Source organism: Mastigoproctus giganteus, chromosome 12 (genome assembly GCF_048544385.1).
Source record: "Mastigoproctus giganteus isolate SK-2022 chromosome 12, ASM4854438v1, whole genome shotgun sequence".
NCBI classification, from domain to species: domain Eukaryota; kingdom Metazoa; phylum Arthropoda; class Arachnida; order Uropygi; family Thelyphonidae; genus Mastigoproctus; species Mastigoproctus giganteus.
This window is the reverse complement of record NC_143586.1, coordinates 114,436,160-114,453,268: the sequence shown is the minus strand read 5'-3', so window position 1 is coordinate 114,453,268 and position 17,109 is coordinate 114,436,160. Positions and strand designations below refer to the sequence as shown.

General features: G+C 36.4%; 1 protein-coding gene across 1 annotated transcript in view; it reads right to left on the bottom strand.

The window, feature by feature from the left end:
• LOC150077353 (proton-coupled zinc antiporter SLC30A1-like) overlaps positions 1-17,109 on the bottom strand; it is a 169,359-nt gene that overhangs the window by 35,430 nt on the left and 116,820 nt on the right. The window contains exon 5 of the mRNA XM_090386856.1: positions 9,374-9,417. Coding sequence (XP_090242982.1) covers positions 9,374-9,417 — 44 coding nt within the window. The remainder of the gene's footprint in view (positions 1-9,373; positions 9,418-17,109) is intronic.

Sequence of the window (17,109 nt, the reverse complement as noted above, 5' to 3'; positions counted from 1 at the left end):
GCCCTTCTCTGTACACGCTCAAGCAAACCTACATCCTTCCTAAAATGAGGCCTCCTGACCTGTATGCAGTACTCAAGGCATAATCTGACCATTGCCTTATACAGAGGGACAATGACCTCCTTCTTCCTGCTAGCAAAATTCCTATATATCATTGACAAAACCCCATGACTACTAGCAAAATTCCTATATATCATTGACAAAACCCCATGACCTGGCCTAGCAGCCCGTCTGCATTGCTCAAAAAACTTCATATCTGACTGCACAATTACTCCCAGGTATTTTTCATTTTCTACCATCTTAGTGTAGTACCACACAGTTGGTATGTTTCCCTGGGGTTACTTCTACCCATATGCAGTACTTTGCATTGGTCAAAGTTAAACTTCAGTTGCCACTTCTTAGCCCATCTGCCCAAATTATCCAGATCCTGTTGCAGTAGCACTGCAACAGGATCATTAACTGTCATTAACAACCCTGCCAACTTTGTATCATCTGCAAACTTCGACACTAATCCTGATATACCTTGATCAATATCATTGATAAATATACAAAACAACAGTGGACCCAAAACCAAACCCTGTGGGGCGCCACTAATAACATTAATCCACGAAGAGCAGCACCCATTAATTACCACCCTCTGTCTTCTCCCACTCAACCATCCTTTTATCCATTGTAGCAACTTACCCTTAATACCATTCTGCTCCAATTTGTGCAATAGTCTTCCATGCGCCACAGTGTCTAAAGCTTTCCTGAAATCCAAATATATGATATCAAAATTAATTTTTCCATCCAGTTCCTTTGTAAGCACATCATAATATCCTATCAAATTTTGTCTAGATGATCCTGCAATGCATCTTTAACCAGTGACTCCATTACTTTACCCAGAACAGAAGTTAAACTAACTGGTCTGTAATTACTCATGTCACCCTTCGATCCCCCTTTGTGAATTGATACATTTGCACATCTCTAGACGAGAGCATCCTTGGACGCTCTCATAATTATGGTAAGGGTTTGCTTAGTTGCTATGCCACCTCGTTTAACATAACTGGATAGATCCCATAAATCAGATCACTGCGCAGGTGCCTAGTCTCAGCCACTGCAATTTGCAGAACGTAAGCCTCTCTTGTTAGAGGATCCCTTCATTCCCCTCGCCAATCTTGTTGCCCTTCTCTGTACACGCTCAAGCAAATCTACATCCTTTCTAAAATGAGGCCTCTAGACCTGTACGCAGTACTCAAGGCGTGGCCTGACCATTGCCTTATACAGAGGGACAATCACCTTTTCCCTGCTAGCAAAATTCCTATATATCATTGACAAATAATCCCCATGACCTGCCCTGGCAGCCTGTCTGCATTGCTCAGAAAACTTCATATCTGACTGCACAATTACTCCCAGGTCTTTTTCATTTTCTACCACTTTAAGTGTAGTACCACACAATTGGTACGTTTCTCTGGGGGTTACGTCTACCCATATGCAGTACTTTGAATTTGCCAAGGTTAAACTTCATTTGCCACTTCTTAGCCCATCTGCCCAAGTTATCTAGATCCTGTTGCAGTAACACACTGCCATTGCTGTCATTAACAACCCTGTAAACTTTGACATTAAGCCTGATATACCTTCATCAATATGTGGACATGGAAGAGCTCAACTAATGAAATCGACTTCATCCTCACTAACAGAAGATATATCGTGAATGATGTTAATGTCCTGAACAAGGTAAATGTTGGAAGCGATCACAAAATAGTAAGATGCACACTTGATATAGATGTAAGAAAAGAAAGGAAAAAAACTGACTCGAGTCAATAATACGAAGGTCTTTGAGATAACAGAAGAGGGGAAAAGGCAGTATGTATTAGTAATGGCCGCATGGTGCAAGAAAGCCTATGGCTTATGCTGCACAAGCAAAAAAAAAAAAAACCCCCAATAAAACAATGATAAAAAAAACCTAATAATTAATAAAAGAAAAGAAAATTAAAGCTATCATCCTATGCGTTTCCCTCGCCCAAAGGTACTATCCAGATGACATTTGAATTTCCCCAAGCTGTCAGCCTCTACTACCCATGTAGGCAACTTATTCCAGTAATTTATAACTCGCTGGCTAAAATAAAACTTCCTGCAGTCCAATCTAAACATCACCCCCCCCCATAACTTGAATTTATGTCCCCTAGTTCTAGCATCATTTATAATCTTGAAAATTTCATCCTCATTCATTTTACTGATGCCTCTCAGAGCCTTAAACACCTAATTCAAATCTCCTCTAAGGTGTCTAGTTTCCAAACTCTGCAACCCACATATTCGAAGTCTTTCTTCATAAGGACACCCTTTTGCCGATCTCACCAGGCAAGTTACCTGTCTTTGCACCCTTTGAAGAAGCCCGATGTCTTTCTTTAGGTGCGGTCTCCACACTTGAACAAAGTATTCCAAATGTGGTCTAACAAAAGCCTTATATAATGGGATTATCCCATCCCTATCTCTACTTGCAAAAGTTCAATAGGACAACATGAGCCTTCCTTGCAACCTGTTTACAATGCTCAGACAATTTCATGTCTGACCATATCGTAACACCCAAGTCCCTTTCCTCCAGTACTGGGTTTAGTTGAACTCCACCAAGTGAATAAGTTATTTTGGGGTTACTGTTTCCCAGGTGTAATACCTTAAACTTTGTTGGATTAAAGCATAGCTGCCATTTTTCTGACCATTCCTGAAGTCTATCTAGGTCTCTGAAGAAGCTCGGAGTTAATGAAGCTCAGTGAACATTAACTACTCTACCAATTTTAACATCATCTGCAAAATTAGACACCACGCCCTCGATCCTTTCATCAATGTCATTTATGAAAATTAAAAACATCAGTGGTCCTAATACTGATCCTTCGGGAACCCCACTTCTTACATCAACCCAATCTGAGGAATAACCATTTATCACAACCATCTACCTCCTGCCCTGAAGCCATCCTGATATCCATCTAAGGATTTTCCCAGATTCCAACCTGTTCCAGCTTATAAAGCAACCGCTCATGTGGGACTGAGTCAAAAGCTTTGCTGAAATCTAAATAAACAATGTCGAAATTATTCCCTAAATCCAGCTCATGAGACCCTTTCAAAATAGCGAACCAGATTTGTTAAACATGACTTTCCCTTTACAAAACCATGCTGAATATCCTTGAGAATTTCAATTCTATCCAAATGATCCTGAATTCCGCCCTTGATCATTGCCGCCATGATTTTCTCCACCACTGAAGTCAGACTGACAGGTCGACAATTTCCCGCTTCACTCTTAGAACCACCCTTATGTATGGGAGATACATTGGCACTTTTCCAATCCAACAGAATCTTCCCAGAGTCTAGTGATGCTCACATAATTAGCTTCAATGGTTCAATGCACTCACTTGCCGCCTCCCTTAAGATTGGTATATTCCATTAACTCCAGGAGCCTTACTGGCCTGTAGGCTCGAAAGTTTTTTCATTAAATAATCTTGCAAAATTTCAATATCATTAATTACATATTTTTCAACTTCGCTCCCACAATTTCCCTTTGCCACAAAAGGTTTTTCTTCTGTAAATATCAATGCAAAATAACTATTGAGTTCATCTGCAACGGCAGCTGGTGTATTTAATACTATCCCCTTTCCCTTATGTAAAGGTCCGATCTGGATTGTCCTTCTCTTCTTAGCATTTATATATGTGAAGAATTCCTTATCCCCCCCCCCTCTTTGCTCTGTTTGATAGCAATTTCTCGTAAACTGCCTTTGACTGTCGAACCTTTTCTGTGGCTCTATTACAGATCATCTTGTAGCTGCTATAGGCTTCAGTACTTTTTATTGCTCTGTAACTTTAGAGACCATATAGCACCTTAAGTAGGATGACCATATTTTTTTTAGAGAAACTAGGACATTTCCATTTTTAAAAAGAGAACAAAACTAGGCCATTTTAAACTTTTTTATTAACAAAAAATTATGAACGTTATATGATTTATTGATAAAATAGAAATTTCTTCTGATAAAATAAAACCAACATTGTTTTAAAAATACACTTAATATTTTTAAAAAAATTAATATTTTCTAAGATTTTTGGCTGTTTAGTTATTTGATCTTAAAATTCTTGGCATTTCTTTTTCATATTATGGGTAGTAAACAATAAGCCTTTATTTACTTCAAACTGTAATAGGTTTCTTCCCTTCTGTTCATTGAATGTTAATCAATGAAGACCGAATATAGAAGGAATAAATACTATAATTTTTAATAATTCAGAACTTAATTCTAAAGTTTGACAAAAAAACACATTCCTTATGCAGTTCATCAATTTCTCATTTTTTCCATGAATTTGATACCATGAAATTAATGAACAGCCTTGAAGAATGGATAGGGTGACTATATATTTTTTATGAAAACTAGGATAGCAGAGGAAGAAATTAATTTTAGGAAGAATACAAAAATAAGACTATAATTTTTTTTTATTGCAAAAGATAAACAGAAAATAGTGGCAAAATAAAATACATCTTGTTGACATAAAAATTAAATAGGTATTTTTTTAAAAAAAACATTTAATAATTCATTGAAATTAATATTTACTTGAAGATAAAATTTCTGCTAAAACTTTTGGTTCATTAATTATGTGGTTGTAAAATTCTTCACATGTCATTTGCATATTATATATAGTAAATAATATTCCTTTTACTGCTTCAATTTTTAATTGATTTCCTTCCTTTGTCCACTGACTATTTATCAATGAAAATACACGTTCAACATTTGCATTGTGGCCAAATACACAAAAGATGAATTGTAGAATTTTTAGTAACTCTGAAATTAATTCAGAAGTTTTACATTGTTTAAAAAAATCATCCATTTCTCATTTTCTTGTTGTGTTTCAAAAAATAACTTTAAATTATGCCATTGATCAAACAGTTTTACATCATCGACTGTGACTCTTTTCTCACAAAGATATTCTAAGCAGGAATGAACCTTGTCCCAAGAAGGAATTTCTGCCATATCGATCCATTATAAGATTTGAAACTCATCTAATGGTTTTAACCATGATTCAATATATTTTAAAGTATGGCCATACAAATTCTCGATTTGAACTCTAAACTGTGTGACTTCATTTTCCTTACTCTTCTCTGTTGCAATTTTAGTACTGAGCACACTTTTAATGGAAGAAATTTATTGGTTTTCCTCTCCTTGAGCAAATGAAAAACAAACAGTCTTAAGGATTTTCCACACTTCAATTATTGAAATACAGGCTCTTTCAATACATTTTATATTTTCTTGAAAAACTGACATGAATGAATGAATGAAAGGTATGCCTCATGCGTATCATCTTCAAAAAATGTTTGCAATATTGCTGTTGAATCTTCCAGTGACAGAAAATAGGATTTAAACCCTTTTTTTATGGCTGGAAAGAGAGATACCCATCGCGTTTTGGTACAGTATAAAGGTTGCTCTGTCTCTACAAAATTGCAAAAGTCCTTTAGTGATTCAACTCTCACAGTATAAATAGAGAAATGATTGTAGATTACCCTAACCAGCATTTCTATATTGACTGGTAGCCCATTAAAACTATAATGCACAGTATTATTTAAAACTGTGTGCTGGACAACCAATTCCAATTAATTTATCATTAAGTTTTTCTTTTAATTTAAAATACACATTATTTCTTCCAGCTCTTTTGACACCACCAAAGTTAGTATTACAGTTATCACCAGAAAAAGAGATACATTTAGTTATAATGTTCTTTTTGGTTAAAACATCAAAAATCATATTTGCAATTGTGTGTGATTGCTTATTAGGTTGATTAATTATATCTAATAATTTACATTTAGTTCCACAGATTTGATAGTCAAAGTATTGAATTAAAATTGGGAATATTTTCAGTGAACCACGATTGCTAGCATCTGTTGAAATGCTTATATATGGTATATAATCAAGTTTTCCTTTATTTGCAACAGAAATAACACTATTGCATATGATACAGAAAGGTAAAACTAAACATCATGTTTAGTTTTACCTTTCTTGATTGAAGGATGTTCTTGAAGCATTTCATTAGTTACTATGCACTTCCTTTTTCCCATGTTTTTGCAGAAATACTGCATGTCATACATTGCTTTCTTTTGAAAAACAGTAGCAACTACTTGCCAGGGACAAAAACACAAAACGATACCTTGATATTATCGATGTTTTTGCTGCGATAGTGTGTACTGTGGCACTTTTCTGTTATAGCCACCGTAACTTCTGCGCTATCTATTGGTGGCCACGTAAGCTATAATGCTCTCCATTGACGTAGATATGACAGCACGTGTGGTCTGTGATATTTAATGAAAACCTGACAATAGCGCAGTAGTCACGGTGGATATAACAGAAAAGTACCCATACTGTATGTACCATAATTTGTTTGGGTATCATTCACATTCTTATAAGTGATGCTTAAACAAATACAGAGAGTGTAAAAATTTAAAGTGAATGTAAATCTCAAGTTGTAAATAGAAAAACTAGGACAAACGAGGACAAATTTTAAAAACCCGCAAGGACGTCCGAGGACATGTCCTCGGAAACCCGGACATATGGTCACCCTAACCTTAAGGCATCGTAATTTCCTTTTCTGAAATTATAACCCATTCCTTTGCCTTTTACTACTGCTACCTCTCTCTTCATCATCCACCGTAGAACTCTGCGATCACTTCCTGCTACTGGTTCCTCTACTGTCAGCCCTGTTATGTCATCTGATTCATGGGTGATGATGAGGTCTAGGATATTCTTTTCTCTAGTACTTTCCCTGACATGTTGATACAAATAACAGTCGCCTAGTTGATTTAAAAATTTTGTTCCTCATGTCGAGTTTCCTTCCCATTTACTCCAATCAATTAGAGGCAAATTGAAATCACCCATAAGATATTGACGCTTACTTTGCCCATTCCATTTGCATGTAGAGGCTTTCGTCATAATCTTCACAATCACCTGGTCTGTAGATTACTCCTACTCGCATTATACCTTTGTTTCCAACTACCTCACACCATACAGATTCTATACTAGCACGTGAAACGTTTGAATCCGGGAAAGCTATCGTCGCACTCAGGCTGCTTCTGATAAGAAGCATTACCACACCACCCCTTCTATCTACCCTATCCTTCTTAAATACATTATACAAGCCATACTGAAACTTATCATCCCCTATTTCAGGTGGCACCACATTTCCGTAAGCCCTATTATGTCCACGTTACTTGTTTTAACCAGCAGTTCGAATTCGCTCATTTTATCGACTTAACCTTCTAACATTACTATATAAATAATTAAGACTTACTGTTCTTGTATAACCTTAACACAACCCTTGAAGTTTTTTAGGCTCTCTTCCCTGGCATTAGCTACCCGTTGATTACTGCTGCACTTGAGGAAGCTTTCAGAATATCAGAATGGTCCCAAAAAGGAGTCAATGTGAATGGAGAGTACCTAAACCATTTACGATTTGCAGATGACATTGTGGTCATAAGCCATGATCCGAAAGAATTAGAAAAAAATCTTAATCAGTTATGCAGAGTTAGTAAGGATTTTGGACTAAAGATGAATATGGCTAAAACAAAAGTAATAATGATCAAGTATGCCATGGAAAGGGATATAATGATTGAAGGAGCAGTAAAAGGTGGAGTCAGTTACTTATCTGGGACAAGTCATTAGCTGTAATAATGATAAATGGCTGGAAGTAAAGAGAAGAATAAATTTTGGATGGATAGCATTCAGGAAATATAGTCACATACTGAGGTGCAATATCCCAATTTGTCTGAAACGTAAAATAATGAACCAATGTATACTCCCCACCATGACTTATGGAAGTCAAACTTGGGCACTCACCAAAAGAATGGAAGAGAAACTGAGAACTACACAGCAAAGAATGGAACGAATTATATTGGGAATCAGACTGTTAGATAAGAAGAGAAACATGGATTAGACAGCAAACTCAAGTAAAGGACATTCTTATCAAAACTAAAGAACTAAAATGGTCTTGGGCAGGACACATAGCTCGAAGACATGATGACAGATGGACTAAGAAAATAACAGGATGGTATCCCAGAGGAGCTAGAAGAAAACCTTGAAGACAGTGATGGAGATGGACAGATGAAATTCACACGTTTGTGGGTAGTAAATGGATGGCCATTGCACAAAACAGAAGGAACTGGAAAGTTGCTGGAGAGGCCTTCATCCTGCAGTGGATTGAAAATGGCTGATGATGATACTAACTAATTATATTTCTGTTCACAGACTTTTTGGGGGGGGGGGGTTTGCAAAATTTAAAAAAGCAAAAAAGATAAGCAATCAATAACAAAGAACACAGCACGCACAACTGCAACCAACAAACAATACGCGCAAGTGAGATACGGAGTAACAAGTTTACGAAGCTTATAAAATAGGAATGAAGAGAAGATTCTGAAATTTTTTTTTTATATGATTGAAGATTTCATGGAAAGGAAAAACACGTTTCACCATAATAACGTAAAAACCCGCAGAATTACAGCTATCGGTATTATTGCAAATGCAATAATAATACTATCCTTTTATAAATTGGGTGCATTAACAGAAAATGCCCAATAACCCAGAAATTGCAAATTGTTTTTACTGTTTTATGGAAGTGATTTCAAGAAATGTGCTTCAGAAAAATATCACAAAGGCATTCAAAACTGATTTTTATAACTGAACATATGATAACAATGAAATTGTAGTGCATTTTAATTAATGATTTGAATTGGTTTTTTGAAATTTGATTTTATAAAAGGACTAATTCTACTAACCAGTGATCATGTTAACCAGCAATTGAACCAGAAAAGTGAACTTATTCCACTTTTCAACTGTCTCCAACCAGACCACGTGGTCCTTTCTTTCAGTCAATAGCAGTGTTTGTAAACATGTTGGCCACTTGTTTTATTTTTGAATTCTTTGGATGAAGTGATTTTTTTGAAGTGACATAAATTTACTGTATTGAATTGTACACACACAACATTGTATAAATTGATAATATGGCCCCTAAAGAGCGCAGTAAAAAGAAAATTTCAACTTCCAAGTTCTTGACACTAATTACAAAAAAAAAAAAACCATTATTGGGTTCACGTTGTGATATTTTCACGATATGATGACGTCTCTGGAATGGATTAAAATCATAAAGCAGGGGTCCACACTGTACTAATTTTGTTCAAAAATTATTACTTATGAACTTTTTCAACTTTCAAAACATAAGCGCACACACACACACACACACACACCAGTTTTATAATACATGTTTATATGTTCCACAGAATTCTGCAATCCATTAATTAAAAAAAGAAATTGTCTCTATTCATTTCATATAAGAAATAAAAATCTAAATAAATAAGCTATTAGAAAGCACAACAGATACTTACACAAAGTCCAGGTGGACTGTATAATAAGGCATACCATAAGAATACTGAAAAGAGATAAAAAAAAAACAAAATTATTTTATAGCAAAGATGTATTTAGGGCAATATTGTAAGATGCTGTTTGTTATGCGTCTTTTTCCAGAATCTATCCTCTATCCATATAGTCCCTTTAGCATTATTGTCTAGTACAAGTTTCAGCAACCTATTGCCAAAAGCAGCACCACAGACAATCCCAAATGGCATCACCAAACAATCACATATAACCTGGCAGTGATGGCCCTCTCCCCAGATTGTAACAAAAATGATGGGATCCTGTTGCTGGCACATCAAAAGTTTTTTTTTTAGTTTGTTTTGGTTGCTCCAGGTTTTAGAGAGACCGACCACATTTAACACGCTGAATGCCAACTACGAGTTAATTCGTACTTGGCGATCTCTACGAGTTAACTCCGACTGGTATGACTTGCCTTTCAAGTGCAGCTATGAGTATATTCGTAGCAAATATGTGCAATTGATGGACAGCTGGCTTCTGGGATAAGAATGAAAAATCAACCACGGCCTCAGAAAACAATTTATTCACAAAAAAAAAATATTTTCTTCATGCAAAGAGCTAGCTTCTCTTAGCACCCTGGACAGTAATAGCGTGTTCCGCAGCATTTTTTAATTTCTCGTACATACTCGACACGGCTTAGTCGGGCGTGGTTTTTTTTCAGTTGGTGGTATAGCCAACTGAAATTCTAAATAATGAATTTTACGTTCAGACCGTTACGTTCTTCTTGGAATGTTTGGAATTTTTTCTCCAATCAAAGATTCAATGTAACTTTTCTGTCAAGTTACGGGTTCCACCAAAAAATGTCCGAAATTCAGAGAAACCCATAACTTGACGGAAAAGGATGTATGTGTTATGCATATATCTTTCTATAATATGCAGTTTTTTCAGACATCTGATGGTTTTTCTTAGTGCTGAATAATACAAGAGTATTTGATCAGATCGATCTATGAACCAGAACTATACGACTCATCAAAAAAAAAAAAAAAAAAAACCTCTTCAAATTCTGAGTCATATTAGCATAGAGCTCAAGCTCGTCTTCAGTCAGTGGTCTCTTTTTATCCATGTTTTAGGTTTTTTTTTTACAAAAAAAAAACAAAAAAGAACGTAAGAAAGTACTAAACACAACATAAGCGACAAAGTCTGTGTCACTGCAGCAGATTTACGCACAGCACAGATTGATATAGAGACCTCTGCAAGTTACAACATGTCGAGTTATCTCTTAGTTGGCTGCCGCGAAGAATTTTCTATTACATACAGCAACTACGAGATAATTCCCGAGGCCTTTTTTTTTTTTTTTTACAACAATAAGCTTTTTTTTTTATGAGTTTTGGTGATGAATATATATTATAATTTGGGTTTTGAATAATTTAATATGCCTAACTCAAATTGGCGTCAGAGACCAGTTTACCCATATAAGCCTTGGCAGTCAACGTGTTAAGTATATTTTTAGTTCCCTGTCATTTATGATCACATGGACATTTGTGGTCAGTTCACTTTCAATAAGCAAATCATGGCAGAAAAGCACCCTCTGGGAATTCACAGTGGCAGGTGCCATCCAATGAAGTGGCCATTCTCCTCAAACTTTCTTTTGTTTAATATCATTTGTCTAATAGTGGGTGTCGGTATTTGCTAATGGGTTTGTGAATCGGTGTAGTAGTAGTTCAAACTGTAGGCCATTGTGCTTCTGTTACATTGGGTTTTATCTGAGCATCAGCATTATGCTGGGCTGGGCTTTAATATTCTGAATTACCCAAAATGCTTTGAATGCTGCCTAAATTACAGGAATGGTTTGGATGCTACAAAACCTTAATTAAAGCATGTCCCAGAAAAAATGGGCTTGGCAAACCCAGGGTCCTGAGCTGGATATCATCATTCTTCTCTTTCTTGGTGATGCCTTTCTACCTCTCTCTCTCTCTCTCTCTCTCTCTCTCACACACAGGGGGGTAACTCGGGAATTTTTTTTTTGGCTGGTGCAGCATAAGCCTCAGGCTTCCTTGTACCATATGGCTAATAATAATAATAATAATAATAATATTATAGTCAGAACTTGGAGTGCTGCAAATAAAATGTGCTATAGATAATGTGTAGCAAGAGAACAGGTAAGAGGCAAGGATGCTTAAACAAACATAATTTATTGTCATTACTACATCAGAAATATACATAAAATATACATGTGAGGATAGAACATCTCACACTAATATCACTAACATGAATAAGAAATATCTTATGTGTCTCTAGCTGGTGGTGTGGGTCTAGTGACATGTTTATGATCTTCATGTGGTCCTTTTATGGTATCTCACTCAACTCTGGTTTGCAATCCACATCTCACAGGAGTATACATGTATGTGTAGGCATTGTGCTAAAACCTTGAGTAACAATTGGGTATTGTGTAGTCACATTAATATTGATGTATCAACTGGACAAGATGGTAAATATACTAATGAGAAGGGATGCTTATAAAGAGGGCTAAAGTAAGTAAAACTTACCGGTATAATGAATGACTCAGACCAACTGTATCACTTTCGCCCTATTCAGTGCTACTGGAAACTTTGGCCAGGTGATCTTTGGGCAGAGAAGTTCCTAGGTAACGACAGTTTCATCTTCTTCAGTCTGGATGGGGTTTCTCTAGATTACTTGACAATTCTTCAAACAGTCTAGAACCTGGGCCAAAAGTGCCATAAGAGCGAGCAAAAGCTAGCAAGCCCAAAGCTTTCAAAACTGGCAAGAGGGACTCTAATCAAAAGCTCTGACAGCAAGAGTGTCCAAAAAAGTCTGTTCGAAAAAGAGAAGGCAATTCAACCACACCTCTCCTTTGTTATTATCTGAATATATATAGGTCCCTTCCCCCTTTTATACTTTTCATGCTCCCATTGGTCCGGAGCTCATTTTAGTGGGGAAACGAAATTTCCAGGGCTAATATATGGGAACAATGAACAGCAAAAAAAAAAAAGGAGTTACATCAATGTGAAAATGAAACTCATTTGTTTGGGGTGAGAGTTCCTTGTTCTCTGAACTTGGAAATCCAATTCCTGCAAAGGGAACTGCCTGACACAATCTACTCCGCAGTTATTAGATTCAGATTACCCCTTAAAGTCTTTACAATTGTCAACTTCTTTTTATCTGATAAAGATAATCAAGCACCTCTTTGTTATCTGCATTTTCCAACTACCATCATGGTCAGAAACTGATCAAGTAATGGCCTCCTGTTGTGCTGTGACCCCACAAATAAAGGTAGGATTGCATCACAATTACTGACCTTACTTAATGTGGTGCCAGCGAGGCATGCGCTCTAGCTGGGAAAAGAAGGAAAGGAGTCTAGGAAAATTGATCGCCAGCAATTGATCACTGCGTCAGTTTATCGCATAAACAATTTACCGCCGCGTCAGTTTATCGCGTTTTACCGTCTAGAAGCAATGAGATGTGTTTGGTCAAATCATAAAAAGTTATTTTTTATTTAAGTTTCTGCCTTAAGCTATGATTAGAATATTTTTGGAATTCTATGAACTGTGAGGGAATAGTACGGAAATAAAAAAAAAACACATGTATGGAAATACGTAATTTAATAGGTAGATTATATATTTTAATAGTTACATGTATCACAAAAATAGTCAAAAATTCCATTATTTGAACAATATAACAATTAGTTAATTTTAAACTAAACTAATTATAACATTAGGTATGTCATAGTACACTGCAAAAATTCAAAATGAATGTTTATGCAATCTTCAGAATCAGTTACGTTGGGATAATTAATTACTAAGAAACTGTAATATTTGCAACACAGTATGTAAATTATTAATAAGAAATATTATTGCGCTATACCTCTTAGATAATCAACAATATCACCCCGTTCATCATATGCACTAACAAGCCTTTTAATTTGTTCATCACAATCGCGATACTTCTTTTTTTTTTTGTTGTCCGTATCACTTCCACTTAAATATTGTTCAATGCGTATTTCGTTAATACTTTGTTCTTTTTTAAAGCCATCGATAAATTTGCAAATGTTGGGATGATAAGCAGCGACCTGTTCCTCAAATCCTCTATGCCACCCTTCAACAGAATTATTCATTCTTGGTAATCCTTCTAGAACAAGCTGGCGTACGTTCCACATTTCCTGGGAATATTTTGGTGGTCGACGAAGATGTCATCTGGTTGGGCATCCAATTCATGTATCCTCAAAATAATCAACAACTTCTTGCAATTCTGGAGGAAAAACACAATTTTCACACAATTGTTCAAAAACGACCATCACAATTGGAGTGGGCACAAATGCAATTGCTGCCAAAATTCGCATATTTAAAGCAAAATTAGCATCAGTTTCATAACATTGTTTCAATCCATTATTCTGAATGGAACGAAAAATACATTGTGAAAAGTGGAAAAAACAACCCCATTGTGAAACGTCAGGAAAAATCTTCTGCAAGCATTCATCATCGCCGTCTCAAAATCTATAGTTATTGATTGCGGGGACATAGACGGTTCCAATACTTTCAGCTGCTGTAGTAGAGATACATACGTTTCCTCAGACTTGTTAGGCAATAATGCATAAACTAATGGAAGCGATATTTTGTCCTTGAATCCATGTATCGTATACAGCTGATAAAAAAGTAAGGAAACAGTTTCGAAACTCCCATTGGCATACCAGTGTTCACTTTGCACTAACAACTGCAAATTTCTTTTCGTACTGAAAATTAACATACAATTGTCCTCAGGTCCAGAATCAAATTGTAGAAACAATTCTCCATTGCATGATGTTTTATATTCTTCTGTAAAAACTATGTCTCTACGATGCGTTGGAAGAACTGGGCCATCAAAATTTCGATTTCTTATATTTCGGATCGTTCGTTTCATTATATCTACACTTGGAAGCTTAGGGGCTGCTGCTTGGCTACAGATTCTCGAAACATTTGAAATAATACTATAAGGCATATTATTTGTTGTTTCTGCATAAGTTCGAATGGTATCAAGAAGTTGTGTTGCCTCAACTCCTGCTGCGTCTCCACAATGATTGTGCTCCGTCCATGTTTTAACGATGGTGTTATCTACCGTAGTAACTCGAGCGGCACATTTGGTTTTTCAGTAATTTTGACACTTCCAATGAATTTTTGTTTCATTTTGCCTGTCTTTATAAAACCCATGTCCACTAAAGCACAATTTCGGTTTTCCTTTTTCTGATTTCAAAAATTCCACCGACATGATGCGTTCACAAACTCAAAAGGATGAAAAATAAACTCAAAATAAGAAAATGTTGTGATTGTAAGAGATTATAAACATATAAGTACCTCGCTAATCAGCACGCCCTACCCCCACTCCCCTAAATCATGCTACTGAAGTTAAAGGGATTAAGTAGGTACCTACTTAATTCCAATTTTGGAACAGGCAATTAAATTAAAGCACCTGCAATGGTATATATTTCTAGGAAATGTATACCTAGCATATAACTTCCATTTTTAATTGCACTTAATTCTTAAATAACACCTATAGAAAAGCCTTATTTTCAATTTAAAATGACCAATAAATTAATATAAATTATATGTACTGCCTGGCGATAAATATGCTAGCCATCATTTTTAGGCTATAAATTGTTTATAAACTTAAATTTTCTTAAACTTTCAGCAATAAACTTTCCTAGACTTAGTCTAGCTCTTCTTGGCATTTGCTGTGCATGAGTGTTCACTGATCATCTCCCGTTGTACGGGAGATGATCAGCTGGAAACTGTAAAGGGAAGGGAACTGTAAGGGAAGTAAAAATATAAAATAATGAAAACAGTTATTAAGCAATGTTTAATCAAATTAAACACTATTATACCATGTGCAGAAACTGCTGTGATTGTAACAAGTTAAGCTTATGAGAAGCTGCTGCTTCCTCTATCTATGCAATTAATTTTCCGGACCCCAAAGGAAAGGTACACTGCTAAGAGCGGTGTACAAACTGTACGATTTGCAAACTGAATGAGTATTTTGCATCTACATTCACACATGAGGAATTATTAAGGTTTGAAAATGGCAGAAGGTTATCAAATTGTAGCAGGATACTTAATGATTTTGTAATAACTGAAAGCAAAGTGGAGGAGAAATTGTTGAAGTTAAACATAAGAAAAGCATCTGGGGTGGATGGGTTCTATCCAGTTATATTAAAGGAGGTGGCAAAGCAACTAAGCAAACCCTTAGCCATAATTATGAGAGCGTCCTTGGACTCAGGGGAGGTTCCCACGGACTGGAGATGTGCAAATGTATCCCCAATTCACAAAGGGGGATCGAAGGGTGACACGAGTAATTACAGACCAGTTAGTTTAACTTCTGTTCCGGGTAAAATAATGGAGTCACTGGTTAAAGATGCATTGCAGGATCATCTAGACAAGACTGCAGCAATAATTCAGACACAGCATGGGTTTGTTAAGGGAAAGTCTTGTCTGACAAATTTGATAGGATATTATGATGTGGTTACACATCATAATATGGATGCAAAAAATAATTTTGATATCATATATTTGGATTTCAGGAAAGCTTTTGACACTGTTGCACATGGAAGACTATTGTACAAATTGGAGCAGAAGGGTATTAAGGGTAAGTTGCTACAATGGATAAAAGGATGGTTAAATGGGAGAAGACAGAGGGTGGTAATCAATGGGTGCTGCTCTTCTTGGACTAATGTTATTAGTGGAGTCCCACAGGGTTCGGTGTTAGGTCCACTGTTCTGTATATTTATCAATGATATTGATAAAGGTATATCACACTTAGTGTCAAAGTTTGCAGATGATACAAAGGTTGGCAGGGTTGTTAATGGCAGTGTGCTACTGCAACAGGATCTAGATGATTTGGGCAGATGGGCTAAGAAGTGGCAACTGAAGTTTAACCTTGACAAATGCAAAGTACTGCATATAGGTAGAAGTAACCCCAGAGAAACCTCCAATTGTGTGGTACTACACATTAGGTGGTAGAAAATGAAAAAGACCTGGGAGTAATTGTGCAGATAGATATGAAGTTTTCTGAGCAATGCAGACAGGCTGCCAGGGCAGGTCATGGGGTTTTGTCAATGATATATAGGAATTTTGCTAGCAGGGAGAAGGTGATTTTCCCTCTGTATAAGGCAATGGTCAGGCCACTCCTTGAGTACTGCGTACAGGTCTGGAGGCCTCATTTTAGGAAGGATGTAGATTTGCTTGAGCGTGTACAGAGAAGGGCAACAAGATTGGTGAGGGGAATGAAGGGATCCTCTTACCAATAGAGGCTTAAGTTCTGCAAATTGCAGTGGCTGGAGACTAGGCACCTGCGCGGTGATCTGATTGAGGTATATAAGGCCTTGAATGGGTTGAGCACGCTGAATTCTGATGGGATCTTGTTCAGATTACAAACCCAAGGGGGCATAAATTCAAATTAAGAAAAGACAGATGTAGATTAGATGTGTGGAAATTTGCCTTTAGCCAGCGGGTGGTTAATTGCTGGAACAAACTTCCATCTGTCGTTGTGGAAGTTGATAGGTTGAATAAATTTAAAGAGGAACCGGACAGGCATTTGGAGGGAATGGTGTGATTTTTTTTTTTTTTTTGGCTGATGCTGCATAAGCTGATACACTTGCTTTCTTGCATCAAATGCTACTACTACTACTACATCATATGGCTAATTGCGCAAGATATATGGAAAAGTTTTATATAGCAGAAAAAGAGTTGCTTTCAACATCTTTGTC